This window comes from Megalops cyprinoides, chromosome 2, assembly GCF_013368585.1.
Source record: "Megalops cyprinoides isolate fMegCyp1 chromosome 2, fMegCyp1.pri, whole genome shotgun sequence".
NCBI lineage: Eukaryota > Metazoa > Chordata > Actinopteri > Elopiformes > Megalopidae > Megalops > Megalops cyprinoides.
The window spans coordinates 35,120,887-35,138,772 of record NC_050584.1 but is presented as its reverse complement, the minus strand read 5'-3'; the positions used below and the strand labels follow the sequence as shown (position 1 = coordinate 35,138,772).

At 39.7% G+C, this 17,886-nt stretch overlaps 1 protein-coding gene across 6 annotated transcripts in view; it reads right to left on the bottom strand.

The window, feature by feature from the left end:
* The window catches only part of mcf2l2 (MCF.2 cell line derived transforming sequence-like 2), a 73,681-nt gene extending 58,250 nt beyond the window's left edge, over positions 1 to 15,431 (bottom strand). For 5 of the 6 annotated variants that reach the window (XM_036515784.1, XM_036515750.1, XM_036515775.1 and 2 more), the window contains exon 1: positions 15,110 to 15,431. In XM_036515784.1, coding sequence (XP_036371677.1) covers positions 15,110 to 15,188 — 79 coding nt within the window. In that variant the 5' untranslated portion in view covers positions 15,189 to 15,431. Of the gene's footprint in view, positions 1 to 5,949; positions 6,023 to 15,109 lie in introns of those variants that run through there. The other variant, XM_036515767.1, reaches the window with a different exon arrangement.
* Positions 15,432 to 17,886: the final 2,455 nt, after the last annotated feature.

Below are 17,886 nucleotides of genomic sequence, written 5' to 3'. Positions count from 1 at the left end.
ATTTTCTTGGTCTTTCAATTAAAAACACATGAAACACATTTTAAAAAATATATGTGTCTGTCTTATATTGTTGCAGTATAGTTGCTTGATTTACTCAAATTTTAGAGAAAAGTTATTTATATTTCTTTAAGGAGGAAAGCTTAAAACTGTCTCCAGAGTTTTACAAAAAAGGAGCTTTCATCCAGTTTGAAAAGCTAATTACACAGCATGCGGGAAAAGGTTAGACTGTGAACCCAAGTTTGGAGGGACAACAAAAAATAATTTTTACAGACATAATTGGATAATTAGTAGATAATTAGTTTAATCAATTGGCTAGTCTACAGTAGCTTACAGTGATAAAAGAGATAAAAACAGTTTAATCAAAAGGCCACACACTTTCCAAAGGTTATGCACATTTCAAAAAAGGAACAACGTCACTTTTAGTCCAACAACCCACATCAGTTTACCTGGTTCTGTTTAGAATGCTTGTATACATCAATGTATTCTTCTTTCTCATGCATTCCTCATTTTCTCATTTAAAATGGTAGTCATTGCTCAATCATTTATCCACCAGTGACCAAGGACATCTGAGGAGGGAAATTCACCTCTGCATCCCACCTGTCCTCCAAAAATAGCCAAAAGAGGGCTGAACAGCCACCTAATGAGGGTACATGAAAACTTGGAGGCTCAGAAGAGTGATATGGCTCCTGAAATGTTCAACATGTGACTGCAAACGCAGAAAAAATACTTTCAGTAATTATCACTACTAATCTCATGATGTTCTCTTATTAGAGAGTCAACTGGCCTGAGCTCCAGACACTGAGGAGTCAATGCATGAATGGGTACCTCAGAAAGAAATCAAATTACAGTTTACTCCAAATTTTTTTTTAAGTATTAAACTGATCACCATCCTCTAAACTATTCATAGCAATTCAAATATAGCATACTTGCTTTGCATGCTTACAACAACATATTCATTTTACAAATAATGCCCACTTGAAAAAAGTTCCAAAGAATATCTTGTCCTTACTTGTTTTATTTTTCCTTATCTTTTTCTTAAATGTAATATACTCCTTCTGCATTCCCTGAAACCTGAAACTACTTACAATTCCATTTTCTTGCTACAACTACAAAAATTTCAGGCAAACACTACAGAGATTTGCATTGAAATGGTTAATGACTTGAGCTCTTAAGGCACTGTGAGAAAACACTCCCTGGGAGAAGGAGAATTAGGCCAAGCATCGTCTCTGGAAGCCGCCCTCCCCACAGGAGGAACAGCAGAGTGCAAGTGGGGGAGGAGCAGGGCTGTAATCACAGCCTGCCACACCACATGCGTTCAGGTTGGCTCACACTACAGCAAGTTCACGTTCCATTGGGAGACTAGCCGGAATGCCTCTAGCAAGTTTTACTCCATGGTCTAAAATAGGAATGTGCACAACTTTACTGCGATCTATTACTGCGGCCTATTCTCTCAATGCAGCTGTTCTTAGTTCAGTGAAAAAGACATTTTCATTTATTGGGCCATGATGATAGACCACTGGATGATGAATGTCCACAGCATTCTGAATATTTGTGCTTTCATCTATGTTGTTTATGTGGGAATGGCAATTATAAAAAGTGGTTCACAGAGAAACACAATAAAATGTTTTTCATAGATGTACAGGGGAAAAAGTAGACATGCAACAAACAGTAACAGGGTGTTTGACACAGGACTATTTATCTCTGGACAGGCCAGAACCCTGTAGATGATGAATATTATGTTCTTTGTCAGGGGAAAAAGTCCCCTAGCTCTTACAAGCTCTCCAGGAACAAAGTCCTATGATGTCTCAGTGTATGACCTATCACAGATCACACAGAAGTGACACACCCACAGGGACTGAGAAGAAAAACAACTGGTAACAGTGAATGCATAGCGCATGTTCTTTTGCCCCTGAGGGAGGGCTGCAGACCTGTGAGATGACCAGGTGGGTTTGATTAGGGCAGGCCCTTTTGAGGCCACCCCCCTGGAAAGTCTGGATGCTTCTGAGGCGTGCTGTGGGGTGAGCGACATTTCAAGGGGAGGGGAAGTCTACATACACAGCAGAGAACTGCGTGTGGGGACAGGGGCCTTTGTTCTAACCACAGTCCACTTTCTTCTAGAGGTTCACAATTTTGACTAATAGATTTTTGTGCTTCTCACACAACACTTCTTGTTAATTTCAGCAACGGCTGGGTTCGCGGTGCAGTGTGAGAAATGAAAAAGCTGCTAAAAGCTTGAAACAAAAGCAAATCACTTTGAGACTGAATAGTGACTTGTGCTTATTTGTGTAGATCAAAGAAAAGAGACTTAATATACCCTGGACGTCTTCCATTCAATTCACATATAGCTTTTTGGGCAGGAATTCATAAATGCTAGGCAAATTGAATATAACATAAATACAACATAATCAGCATTTTACTTTTGGTCACACCTCCTCAATACACCCTTAGAATGTCATCCCAAGGAATCTCCCAACAATATCTGGCTTTCATATTTCAGTTAAATTTTCACCCTGCAGAAAAATTTCATAGGGTGCACAAGCAAAAAGTGAAAGCCTTAATAACTAGCACTGTTTGACATGAGGGAAGGTCAAAGTTCACATCTGTCTTTACCCCTATTGTGAATAATCCAGATTTTCAGCCTGGGATGGTCGATACTGGTTTTAAAAAGTGGAGGGATAGAGGCATTCATAGACTGAAGGATCTATTTTCTGATAATGTGATGATGACGTTTGAACAAATAATAGAGAAATATTCTATCCCTAGGTGTGACTTTTTTCGTTACTTGCAGATAAGGCACTATGTTTCACATAGCACCACGTTAGCTGAGAACCATGAAAGTTCTCCTGTTGAGAAATTAATATTTTCTTCAGACAGAGAGATATCTGTAAGTTTACTGTATAAAGCTATGTGTCTCGCAACCCCAAATAAGTTGTTGAAGCTTAAAGGCACGTGGGAAAAGGAGCTAAATACCATAATTGACGACGAAGCATGGGAGAATGTCTGGAGATATGCTAAGTCAATCTCAGTTTGCAATCGTGCTCAAGCAATGCAGTTAAAAATTATACACAGAATGCACATATCTCCCAACCGCAGACATTATTTCAATCCAACTCTCTCACCCACTTGCCTTAAATGCAAGACTGAAGTTGGTACCCTAACCCACTGTTTTTGGTCATGTCGAAAACTGCAAATGTATTGGTTTAATGTACTATCTGAAATGGAGAAGATATTTGGTTTGAAACTGGAGATGGACCCTGTGTCTCTCATACTGGGCCTCCCAAATCGTCGTCTAACATCAAAATATAATAAGAGGCTGTACTGTATTCTTACTTATGCGGCGAGAAAGAATATTCTGTTACAATGGATAAATGACAGGGTGCCAACTGTTAAAGGCTGGCAGGGAGTGGTGTTCGAGCTAGTGCCATTAGAGTATCTTACATGCATATTGCATTTAAGAACAGACCAATTTCATAAAGTTTGGGAACCCTATTTGAAATATTTAGAGCCTGGTGTCTCCTGTATAATGTTGCGGGGATTTTCTTGAATGCTCATACTGTATTTCTTTATTTATTTTACTGATTTATCTTTTTTACTGTAACCCTAATAACATAGATCTGAGCTGATGGTTGTTGCTGTTGTTCTTGTATTATTATTATTATTTTTTTTTTTATTAATCTTGTCTGTCTGTTTGTTTTGTTTTCATTCCTGTGGATCATATTATGTATCCATTCTTCTCTGGTGAAAATTAAAAATCAATAAAAATATTTATAAAAAAAAAAAAAAAAAAAAAAAACTAGCACTGTTTGTGATAAACAGCATAAATGACATTGCTGATTTTTTTTTTAAATTTATAGTTTATTAAATATAACTGAGTGAGGAGTATATTACATTTAGGGATCATCACTTACTGTTGCTTCTCTGAGAAAGAGAAGCAGATGGACACCTCTGGATTTAAGAGCTGCTGGTTGCGTTGGGCACCTTCATTTACATTAACATTTATTCATTTGTAAGGCACTTATCCAAAGTGACTTACAAGTGAGCTTCACACATTTCATCATTGAAAAGAGATCTGAAATAACCAAGCTGTGTTCTAGGTATATTCTGGGTATATTCTTAGTAGTTAGTAGTTAGTATTCAGACAGCAGACCATTTTGAATTCAGACACTGTTAGTGAATCAACCAATGACAGACCATGAGCAAGTTGCCATGATTTGATGCTCAAAATACAATTACAACTACAATCATCAGAGATATACAAGGGTATGATAAGCTAACTTTTTTAACTTTTTATAAGTACAGTGCAATACAAAGACCCTATTTCCTTTAATTTAAAACCACTCAGCAGACTATCTGCAATCTCAAAATACTGAATCAAAGATAAATGCCACATATCTTCCTGGGATGAAGCTTGGTGAGGGGTCTTGAAAAATTAAAGTGTATTACATGAGCATAATAAGTTAGTTGTTCCATCTTTTCTTTGGTAATTCAAATACTTAATAATACATGTCTGATTTGGTCAGAGTGACAGTTTTTAATCATCACCTGATCCCTTCCTTGTGGCTATAATTGTCTAGATTTTCAATTCACCTGCATTATAGGAGAAAGCACGCCTACATCCAGAACGCCAGATTCCTGCTGGTCACCTCGAAGGGCATGAAAAGACCCTATCAATATCACACCACAGGCATCGGTACCAGAGCAGAGACTAATCAGACCGGGAGAGCCGATGACAGAGGAAATCTGGAATCTGGCACCACAAAGACGTCATGAGCAATAAAAAAGGGACAAAGGTGGCAAAGGACATACTTCTCTCTGTGGCAGACTCGGTCTCCTGACACACCCCCAGGAAGCGGTGGTAGGACTCCATCTCCCCAGCAGAGATGCACACCATGGAGAAGGACGCTCCGCGCGTTCGGCGCCCACATGCTGAGCACCTGGACGGGATGGTCTGGTACCGAGGAATATAGCCATCCATTCCGCAGCAGAATGCCAGAAGTTCCGCATGCATATCTTGCGCGCACGTGTGAGTGTGTGCCTGCCCCGTCACTGCACCACTCCACTCTCGTCAGTAGCGAGCCTCTGACGACCGCAGCTGCTTTGTGCCCAGTTCAGCCAAGGTCAGTCCGGTCCAGTCCAGTGCGGCATGAGAGCTTAGAGCAGCAGCCGGAGCATGCTTCACTCAAGGCTGAGTGGATTACCCCCGCGGTTGACACGGGCTTCCCACCGGCTCCTCCGGGCAACGCTTCCACACAGTAACCTCTGGATGATATTCTGGGATCGCGCGGTTTCTCACCCCCCACATTTCACCCTCCCTCCCCAGCCTGCTTCATCACTCAAATTCACTTTCAGCTTCCCCAGAACCCAGATATCCTTCTCCTCTGCAGTCTGGAGCCTCCGTCCTCTCCACACCTCCCTGTCCTCTGCTTCCTTCTCCGTCGGGTGACAGATAACCAGGGATAATGAAGACCTGCACAGCGGGCTAAATTTTGCTACCTGTCTTTAAGTAACCTCCATCTTATAGTGAGCGCATTAACTGCAGAAAATGGATGCATTTCTCTGCTGCTTGCTACTAAATAAAGAAAATGGACAATGCGGCAGTGTTACTACCACAGCTGACAACGTTAGATCTATTGTTCTATTTTCAACTCGGTTCTCACAAGGCATAAACAGGGCAATTATTGGCTTTCTTTTTTGGGTCATGTCATTCAGCGACTTAACCGCTATTAAGAACGCAAATCTCCTTATTGTGAACGTCATCAGGAAACACCACTGCCTGACACTCATTCCCTTATACACACGAGGAGATTTCCTCTTCAACCACAGCATGTCTGTGACAAAGAGAACTCTGAAGGGTAAGCTAAACAAGTGGTAACCCAACAAATGTGGTAATCTTCACATCCAAAAGTTAGACTTAGGACTTAGGCGCGATCACATGAAACAAAGACTTACACATTATAGATCCCATGATGGAGTGTGCCGGCGGTCCAGCAGAGCAGATCCTCCCATGTACAAACAGCCAGGGTTTGAGTCAAAGCCACTGGACAAGTCCTGCAGATTGGCATGATTTATACTAATATCCTCAACAATACCGTAAGCACAGAGGGCTTCCCTTTCCTCTCCCACCCAGCACTGCATTCATCATTGTGGAGTACAGGCGCAGTCCTTCAGGAACTTCTCACAGGGAGACTTTGTACTTCCTAATTCTCTCCAAGACCAACTCCAAAAACACCACTTTAGCTCAAGACAGCCATGCAAACATAAATATTTATAATCCTGTGACTTTTATTATATGCATACATTACTTTAGTACATAATTTCAGTGAGCTTTGCGTTTGGGCTTTTACATGAATAAAATGATTTCCTTTACAGTTAAAGTAAAAACTGCCCTTGTAAGGAAAGATGCATTGTCTCTGTAAAAGGGAAACTATTTTAAATATTTGACATATAAACAGTTACTATTCAAGAATTCAATTTTCAGTGAACAGACAATGTAAAAAAAAAACAAAAAAAAAATCTTTAAACCAAAATATTAAGAACTAAAGGCCTGAGTCATTTTTTAAATTCTTAATCCACCTTTCAAAGGCATCTTACTGCATTTCAGGGTTTGAAATAATAATAACAATAATAATAATAATAATAAATGCATAAAAATATAAAAATGAAAATTCAATAAATAAATGGTACATGGTAAAAGGGAATTGTTACATATCATATTCAAGTTACTCAAATAAAAAGTATAATTCCTGTGTAATGCTAGTCATGAGTTTTGTGAAGCACATGAACAGGCATTTATTCTCAGGCATTTTTAAATGTTAGACACCCTAAATTAATGTTTTTATTGATATAACAAGCTTGAACAGTAATTTAGTATCTAATATAACAAACACGAGACATGAGAATGAGTATACACTGAGTAAAATGAAACTTACAATATATTATACCAGTTTCAACAATCCCTCTGTATTAAATGTCCAACCAGCAAAGGAGAAAAATTACCTTACCAAAATTACAGTTAAGACTCTATATGGCACTATATTTTAGGTTAATCTCTGCCAGAGAGTTCAACAGATGTCATGCTGTATAATCTTATTACTTTGATCTATTTAAGGAGGGCTATAGACATGGCAGTGGTGTTCACCCTCAGTGGCAAATTCCCTGCACAATTCACAGTCAATCATCTGCTTCTAATTTTCTGTGTCACCCGAACAATCAACACATACAACAAGAGACGCGCACAGCTCTGCTGTGCAATCCCTTCTGGGCAATCCCTGGTGAAGTCTTCTGTACTTCCTGAAATCACTTAGACAGCTATGGTCACAGGCTGTGGCTTAAATCTACTGTTCTGTTAGATGCCATTCACGAGACATCACCTGCTTAAAATGTGATTTTAAAACACATTTCTCTGTCTAACGTACGTTATAGAAGCAATCACTAACCAGACTGCCTTTAAATGCTATTACTGCACCCCCATCAGTCTTTCACTAACATATCCAGCTTTCCAAACCCTTTAACCACGCTGAGCACTCACGTCCAGTTAGTGGTCCCTTTGGGTCCTCGAGAAAGAGACATAGGCATATTATACAGGAAGCTACAGAGGCTAAAGTCAGTTGTAGGGATTATAAATGTGGTGCAGGTACACCACATAGAGCAGCTGGCAAGAGACAAAGGTTTAGTGAGGATTGTGTAGCTCAGGTACTACAAGAGCTCAGTGTTGCAGATGACAGGTGCAGAGATTTGAGACGTTAGTTTGTCAACAGCACAGACAAAGACAGGAAGTTATGACACTGGTGCTCTGTGCACTGTTAGTGCAGGTATATCACGTTCTATCTTTCAACAGTCTTGACAGGTCACCACAGCCCTGGTGCTAACCCTACTCTCAAAGTAAATTGTCTAAACCAAATGGGCATGTTTGCAGAACAGAGGAAATCAAATACAATCAGACAGAGATCAAAAAAATAAATCATTAGGCAAACTAAGGGGTCATATACATCCACACTGCTTTTATTCAGCTAAAACAAACCCCAGAGTTCTATGCAATGCTCTCAACCACATCCCAGGCTTATGAACCTGTCACAATACAGCTGTCACATGTGCTGCTCACCAAGGTGCACACACACTAACAAAATGTGACTCATAGCAAGGGCAGTGACCAATTTCCACAGAATTCAAGGCCTATCACCCTTGCCTTTCGCCCACATGTTTTCAATCACCAGTGTGTGAAACCCTCACAGCTGGTCTGACAAATGCAGCCATTTAGGTTAGCTACCCATGGCATCTATTTCTGGTTACAGTGCCAAGCTGTAATTACACTTAAGTATTATTACTGGAGTAACAAACTCCAGAAGGACTCAGACCTACAAAAAAATGGTAGGCTAAATTGCCAGACCCTCAGTCATTGAAAGGACCTCCTATCAAACTATTTTTAGCATAAGGTGAAAGATTTCCAATGTCATCTTTACAATGGTAAAAAATAAAGATAAACATTGACTTCCGTCAGCTGTGGAAAATCTATACTTTCCATGCCATTTAGTTTTTTTTCCAGGATATATGCTTTGAAATATTTGAAAACCAAGGTTTTTTACTTACTGTTTTAAAACAACTCTATTCAAAATGTGATCAACCAAGCTATAATGGTCTTAGCTCCAAAACTGGTTCAAAAACAGCTATAATATCGCTACTCCGACTGGCAGCTGTGTCAGTGATTTATATAGTGATTCATATAGCCTATAATCGGAAATGGCAGATCATAACACCTACTTTGAGACAGTAATTATTCTCTGCTTCATTTTGTATCTATAGAAAAGGTTAATGCCAACAAAGATGTCTAATTATTTCAGCCATAATGATTCAGTGAATCTTAATTTCAGCAATCCAGACAGATGAACTTTTTTTTTTTTTTTTTTTGAACTTATGAAAGTATTTTAACGTCAAATCAGTGTAACAGACACCATGCTTGAAAGAGGATGCCACATCTTTTAATGGACAGATTTTGCACAAATCAACAAAACAACCAAGACACTCTTCTGTATGTTAGAAAAAATGCATTAGTTTGGTATGTTGATATAGGAAATGTTGTCCACAAGCTGTGGACAGATATCAAGAGAATTTAGCCTGCTAACATTATTTTGCAGCTGTGGAAGTATTCAATATCACATGTGGAATCCTTTGAGGAGAATTCTTCAATACCACATACCAAGTCTCTATGGCTTTAAAATAAATATACAGTATATACTATGCTGCATTTCAGCAGAATCTTAATAATGGATGAACACTAATGGGCTCTCATAGGTACAGAGTGTGAGCATGTGTAAAGAGCATGCTCAGCTACCATGAGTCCAGCAGACATAAAAGTGCTGCTATGAATAGCCAGGAAAGGGCAAATAAATGGACACAAAAGCTGAGCCCACAATGACACATGCAAGGCTGTTGAAAGCCATGAGGCAGAGTAATGCATTTTTAAATAGTTTGCTATCTTTGACAGAAATCAGCAGTTCAACTAATGATGCAAAATGTGGAAGGATGGGTCCTCAGTGGGTTGAAGGTCAAAGGAAGAGCTAGCTGTGAGGGAGATGAAACAGAGCCTCTGTGAAGCCCCTGAGCATGGTCGACTTGCATTGGCTGCCTTTCAAGTCTGTTATTTTCTCAGTCCTAGAGACGGCTTTGACCTCTAGTGATCTGGGCACCAAGGACAATCCAGTCCTTCCCAATGGGAGTCTGTTTGACTTGTATTTAGTACAATAATAGGGTTGGCCCATTGGATTTTAACCTACAGAGGCTGAAGAGACTATTGTTCCATTGTTTTGCCTGTTAAGGACAAATTCTGTCCTGCAACTAAAACGGCCTCAGGAAAGACGGACACTTTCAAAAGGATGCAGATTGGTGCACAAATAGGAAGCAGTGCTGATACACCTCATGTCATAACAAAAGGCTACAGATGTCTGGATAAATAAACACTGTACCGGGCTGGGTATGACAACTGGGACAAAAGGGAAGGATACACAACATGTCAAGGATTCAATCATTACCCACCCACACTGTAAACATCTAAACACATATCTTTCCCAAAGTATATGACAGACAACAGGACAGACTTTGTAGAAAGTATATAAATGACTGCTTTATAAAATAAACATTTATCTCTCCTATGAAAATTTTGGGATATGTTTGGATTGCCAAGACAACACTGAATTAAAACTTGGTTTTCTGCATACAAATCAATACAAAACAACATTGCTTCATCTACAGCTTATTTAGGTGTTTCATCATAAATGTGAACCATGTATTGCCAAGATCATGTGCAATAGGAATAAGTGGAGAGCCTGAGAAATGTGTACTGTACTGTGTTAGTTGTATTTAAAAAATGCTAATATTATGCTATGTAACATAAGATCTGTAAAGTCTATTCAAACAAAGACAATTGCAAAATTTATATGAAAATTCATACTGGTTGCAATGATATACCAGTGTGTGCACATACATATATTCTTAGTGCCATAAGTGTGAATGAGGATCTTGCAAGTGTAGTAATCATTGCATACTAGTGTAAGAGGATAGATGTAACCTCAGTCTAAATGCGTTAAAGGAAGGAAGACGTATGCTCAGATTGTCTGAGATGACGAAAATGAGCAATGGAACGGGACGGGGAGGGAGATGGAAGGAAGTTCCCTGACTCCCCCATTGTCCACCTTTTATGGTCTGAGCTATTTTCAGGTCAGTGTCTTGTCTTACACACTACCACATCCTTTGAGTGTGCTTTCCCTTACTCTGGGGTTTGTAGCATAGTCCTCCGCTGACAGCAAAAGGAAAATGAAAAACAGTTATTATGTCTTATTACTACTTGTTACCTTGCACAATGATTATGTTTCTGTTGAATTAACAGATGCAGGGTCTATTAAAGCCGACTCCCCTCAAGGTGATCAAAACATTCTGGCAGAGTAAAATGTGGTAGAAAAGGTTTTTAAAACAATGCAAATGTGCGTTAATATAAAATTCAACACAACAATGTTACTTAATTGCAGTGCTGTACTGTAATTTTCTCTGAGACAACAGTGTACTGTATGCTCAGTATACATTTGCAGTGGACTCTCAAGTAGTTTGTCAGGCTTGGCTGAACATCTCCGGAAGGTGTGTATGAACCATGTTTCTGAGTCCAACCACCTAAAGCTAAACCTGGAAAAGACCAATCTACTGTCCATCCCGGCAAAGCTCTCTCCTCTTCAAGAGCTCTCAGTTACTGTTGACGGCACCACAGTAACTTCCTCTACATCTGTGAGGAGCCTGGGTGTCACCCTCAACAACAGGCTGGATTTCAACGACTACATCTTGCAGACAACATGCTCCTGTCGATTCCTTCTCTTCAACATCAGCAGGATTTGCCCTTTTCTGACCACCTACTCCACCCAGCTGCTTGTCCAGGCCACCATGCTCTCCTGCCTGGACTACTGCAATGCCCTGCTTGCAGTCTCCCAGCCTGCACCATTCAGCCGCTGCAGCTCATCCAAAATGCAGCTGCTAGACTGATCTACAACCTCCCAAACTTCTCCCGCGTCACCCCTTTACTGAGATCCCTCCACTGGCTTCCGGTCGCAGCCAGGATCCGCTTCTAAACCTTGACCCTCACCTTTTCTGCTGCAAAAAAGACCGCCCCGACCTACCTCCAGGACCTCATCCTACCCTACACACCTGCTCGACAAATTCGCTCTGCTACATCCGGACACCTCGCTCCTCAGTACGAAAGGCCCACACTCCTTTGAACGTCACTTTTCCATCATTGCCCCCCAGTGGTGGAATGAACTCCCCACCCCCCTGAGAACAACTCCCTCACTCCAACCCTTCAGACGTGGGCTGAAGACACACCTCTTCAGACTCTACCTTACCATTTGACTTTGTAAATCTAAGATTCTTGGCTCGTATTTGTAGCACTATCTCTTACGTTATATTTGTAGCACATTTTTGCCTAGGTAGTATAGCAGCATTTTATTGTCCCAGTGACTGTATTTGATATATATAACCTTAGATCAGATTAGTTAGGCTACACTGACCTTGTGCTCTGCTTCAGCACTATATGCATTGTATGACCTGTACACATCTTGCCCTTGTGCTTGTTTTTAGCCCACTATAAGCACTTTTGTACGTCGCTTTGGATAAAAGCGTCTGCTAAATGAATAAATGTAAATGTAAATATGGAATATGCTGACCATATATTTTCCAATCATTTTGCCTATACAATGTTCCAATCTGTTGTATGTTTGCACCCATTCTCATTTTATGAACAAGTTACAATGTTGGCTTATGTTTCTGTGTTTGCCATATCGGAAATCAAGCTTTAAATAGTCTATGTTCTTCTCACAATTACAGATGGATGACTGAATCAGTGGTTTCTTTATTTGGCCAAACTAAAGGTGTCATTACAAAGTATAACTTGGATGAAAAACTGGCAGTCAAGGTTTTACCTTTATACAGCTTTTTTCTATGTTTCAATTTAAAATATTACGGTTTTCATGTTATTGATTTGTTTTATAATACAAGGATATAATATTAATGTGGGTTGGTGGTGTTTTTATCAGAATGAGAAACGGAACTCTCGATGGAAATATCTCTCTACACACAATATCTGTACTCCACCTCTCCAATTCCGATTCTTTGGGTTGCCACTGGCAACGAGAGAACAGATAAGCCCAAGCCTCAATCCTCCTTGGTCATGTGTTACAGTTTAGCTGAATTTCATATTACCCATCACTTACCTTTGACAGTCATACTCTAAGCAAGAAACTACGATTTTCATTGACAGTAACATAAAACATAATTTGCATTGAGATCCACATCAAAACTGAACATAATTCTAAGAGCTGGCCTAAATTAAATTAATTGTAGAAGAGAGTCAGACACTGGAAAGCCCTTTTATTGAGCAAACAGCTGTTACTTCAGATTTATTTCACAAAAATTATCTGAACAACTCCGAAACTGATTTTAGTGTTACCGTTGTTGGTAATGTTGGTCAATAATTAAATAATTTGATCCAAACAGAATTCACCTTTTTAGAAAATTACTGATGACAATACTGTAAATAAAGACAGTAAAGTAATATAGATTTTATTATTATTATTAATAATAATAATAATAATAATAAAAATTTTCCCCTTTGTGAAGTGAACCTTTAATGGGTCACTGACATTGGCTGAAACTACTGTGAACATTTTAACCAGTTTGCCTTTATTCACCAAGATTGATATTCATGAAATCCATAACTCACAAGGCATTGTAAATTTCACAGCATTAGCATTTTTAAAAGCATGATGTAATTTTCAACCAATCACAGTGCAGACAATCCCTGTATATCGTAAGTGTGAGCCTCTCCATCCAGGAACTGTGTGAGTCACTCAGCACATTGCAAGGCTAGAGTGCAATAGCAATTTTGTGCTGCTGAGCTACTCAGTGGACTGACATCTACTTCCCCACTAGATATCTATGAAATTCTTGCTTCAGTGCTTTAAAGGTAAATCACTGATGAGACAAAATCTAATGACTCAATAGTCCTAAAAAGAGAGTAGAATAGCATGTATATCTTAATATGTAAATAAAAACACACAATACTTCTACTGAAGACAATTAAAGAATATGTAATATTCATATATACCACTATGTAATATAAACTATAGCTCTACCAAGCATAACAAGCTTATGCACTCAGAACATTGGGGTAAAATTCCAAACACAAAATAATAGCTCTTACAAAGACCACTGTATCACATGACACAGATATTGGTTCAGAGCAGAAGAGCACAGAACTTCAATTCAGGGTAGACATATTAAGCATGAAAAAATGGAGACCAGTAGCAACCCACAGCTTGAAAGCTGAAGTCCTGTAATAGGGAGATCTTCACAGGCTGAAAGCACAAGGAGCATTTGAGCAGAAACCCAGTAGGAGCTGCTCTCATGAATCAATGTGGCCTGATACACACACACTGCACAGGCATTGGCTGTCTTTGTTTCCATAGCAACTGCTGGCACATCCCTCAAGGGTGGCCGCAGTGCTGGAACTGATGATATATCACACACTTCACGACAACCTCCATCCAGCGTGGCACAATAACCTACTTACCCTGCTCAGCCTCAAAACCCGGAGATGGGTTACGGAAGGGCCGTAATGAACATGAACACAGTGCAGGCACATTTGCATCTGCAACACCTCTGCAAGTAACAGCACGTCAACAGCACAAACCAGTCCGAGATGTGGAATAGAGCTGCCCATGCTACTGACAGGAATAACCTTTAATTAGTCAAATTTGTACCTACAACATGAGTGCACAGCAGCTGAAGTAATATTGATTGCATGTTGTACATTTAAGTACCTACAATTTAAGAGGTAAATTGTGCCAGTCATCTGGGTTTTGTCTTCAGGACTGATGTGTCAGGTGCTAAATCTGCCTATTTTCCAATCATTCTTCAAAAATCAAACCTGAAAACAATGTTTTTATAACGATTTGTACTGCAGTGAAGTACAGTGCTCAGTGTTGTTTTTAGACAGCATAATATTTCACTGTGTCTTGTCAAGTAACTAAATGTGTGCAAATGTAAAGTTAAAATTTAACTGTATGCTTTATCATGTAAAACATATGAAGAAAATGCACTAAATGTGCACATCCATACTTTAAAGACATGGCAACCAATTAAAAAGCAAACCTCTTCTGTTTGGCAACATATCAATTGATTATTGTTTTCTATTAAAATCTCAGCAGGACAAAATGTAGAACCCTGGTCATCTGAGAGGAATTAATCTTTGAAATAGCTAATTTTCATTTAAGTCAAAGCTTTGTGTCAACCAGGATATGGTCCCATTGTCACATCCGTGCACAGATTGCCACAGTCCCAGCAATTAATAGGAATCAGGACAGCCAAAGGCAAACCAAGACTCATTAAATTAAATCTGCACACTATATTTTTTCTTGTAAAGGGAGATCAGACAGCATCAGGGGTTCCTCCCAGGTAACAGCTGAGCCACGACACAAGTCTGACCCAGGAAGAGGCTTCAGCACCCCTCATCCCTGTATCATTTCTGCACCCCGCCTCCCAAGGCTTTCACCAAGATGACAGCAGTAGGGACACTCACCGACATGGGTGATGACACAGTCCACGCGCTGCTGTAGCTCCTGCAAAGACATCTCTTCCTCCCTCAGCCAGCAGAGCATCTCAGACCAGGCACCGCAACCACTTCTCCTGCTCCTCTCCTCCTCCTCCTCCCCCCCCAGACTCCCTGCACACACAAAGCAAGTGCCACTCCCAGTCACAAGCACCTCTGATAGATAAGCCAGGAAAGCCCACTGATGCTTCAGGGAGTGGATCTGTCTGCTCTCCTCCACAGCTGAAATTCTCTTATTAAAGCACTTTTCTGTGTGTATTGTTCTGCATTAAAGCTGAACGCACCCACACAATTGAAGGCACCGGAGGATTTTCCTCTGTGTTCTAGACGGTGCTGAGCTTGCTGTCATCAGGGCTGAGTCAGGCACCAGGCAGCAAATCAGAAAGCAGCTACCTGCCTCCAGGGAGAGGTAAAGCCCTAATGGATCTTTTAAAGAAAACCTGGAGTGCTGGCGCATATGGAACGGAGCTGACCTCCATAGGGCTACAATAGCAGCCTCGAGACTCCCGATGATCGTGCTTTCCCAGCTGTCCCGTGACTGAGTCATGCTCAATTAGAACCTGCCCTGTGTTACTGCATTAGTATTCTCAGCTAGGTACGACTTATTAAATGGTAAAAAACCATGTGATCCCAGAAATATGACACAACTAAGTTTTTTCTTGTTTCAGCCGATTCAAGGGTAACAATAAACCAGCTAAACACAGCTATATGTGTGTATCCAGCTATGTTTGTATTTGTGTAGGCATACTTTGTAATGAAAAGCTTCTGTAAAGTATAGCCACACCGTGAGCAAAAAACCGTATATTTGTCCATATGTTTTACATGTGCGCTGCATGCAGCATCTTGGTGATAACAAACCCGCCATTGCCATGGGACCGTGACGAGTGTCTTGGCAACGGCCGGTAACAGAACGGCAGCTGGGCAATGATTCCCTTACTTTAACCTAGAAAGCATGTCAGATCTGCACGACTGGTAAAAAGAGAATTGGTCCTTGCCAAAGAAGAAACCAGCTGGTATTCAAAAAACGGATAATTCGAACCCGCACCCTGTTACAGACGCAGTTTCCGGCTATTCCCTAAGATATAATGAACACGAATTCGCAAAATGTACATAAATCGGATGGATTTCCGGACAGTACACCAATGATTATTGTGGGTCAATTCATAAACTGTCAAAATGTCTTGTCTTATTGTAATCTACTGCCACATTAAATTGTTTCATCCCTCCATAATCACATATATTTGAAAATGTTCCATATGCATGATTCAGTTGATCATTTAAAATAGCCTTCAGTAATTCACATACTTGTGAACAACTTACTTTCCTGAACACAGTTTAACAGGATAGAGCAAAAACCAGCAACCCCTGACCTGTTACATGTACTTCAAGTGTATTCTGTGTTTTAACAAATAGATTTCGTTTATTCCAATCTTAAAATATGTCTTTGGTCAAATTCGCAGTCAATGTTTGTTCGCAAAGTAATGTGACGTCGATTCTGTAAATGCCTTATTAAAAGTCAGCAAAAGTCAAGCTGTGAAGCATAAGATATAGACTTGTAAAAAATAATGTTTGTTAATAAATTAATAAAATAAACGTGTACAACATTTTGCAGCTTTTGCATTGGGATGGTCAGTATGCCTAAACTATGCTTACTAATTGTCCATGGTATACAAATCAATATCATTTTATGATGGGACACTATTATCTCCTGTTTTATTTAACCTGTATTTGTGTACTTTCAATTATCCAGTATATAAAATCAGTGTGGACTACAATATTTTCACATAAATGGTGCAAATCTACCATAGGGTGGTATAGATGTTGATATTCAATATTTTACTAAAGTAGCCTCCCTGTCACAATACATAATCTCACTCAGTCAGATTTGTTGTAGGAATACTGCATTTTATTTCACTCACAGAAACACAGAAGGTTATTGAACCATAGACACCTCACAAATTTCTTAGGGACATATTCTTATACTTTTGTTTACAGTATAATTTCGATGTAGTTGTTGGTGCCAGTAAAATGGTCAATATCCATGTTTTACTGTGATATGACAAAATTTGATAACATATGAGACTACAACTCAATAGTCAAATAAGACATTTGTTTAAAATTAAAAGACTTTTTTTTTTTTTTTTTTTTCTTCCCCAATAGATCTCATGACTGGCAATGTGAAGCAGTTACAAAACAGGGGAGCTTGCTTCGATGATATCACCTCTCAGACAGCTCAGATATAAATGTGGGAAGGATTATTTCCCACTGTGGGGATGTCTGTATTAATACCCATGACACATTTAATACTCTTTAATACTTGCAACAGTGCAACTCTAACAGACTATGTGACACTCAGGTCTTTCAAGAAGAAGAGGTACCCTGTTATGTATTTATCTCACTGGCTGAGTTCCAAGAACCTCAGAAATGTCTTCTTGACTGCATTTAAGTGAATATGGATCAAGGGTCAGGGTTGGGAGGTTGGGGGTCGAGGGTGATCAGTTACAGACAGTAAGTATTAAGGTAAATATGCTGACCCACTGAAATGGAAATGGGGGACATATCAGTTGTTTTTAGTTTAGTCCTCTCTAGACCTGTGTTGCTTGGGGCTGGACTGAAGCCAAACATAAACTTGTCCATGCCTGAACTGAACTAAGCAATTTTTTGGACAAGATTCTGTAGTAAAAAAGCACATGGCAAACCATTGCCACAGCCATTAAAATATTTCTAGACCATATCTTTTCAATCAA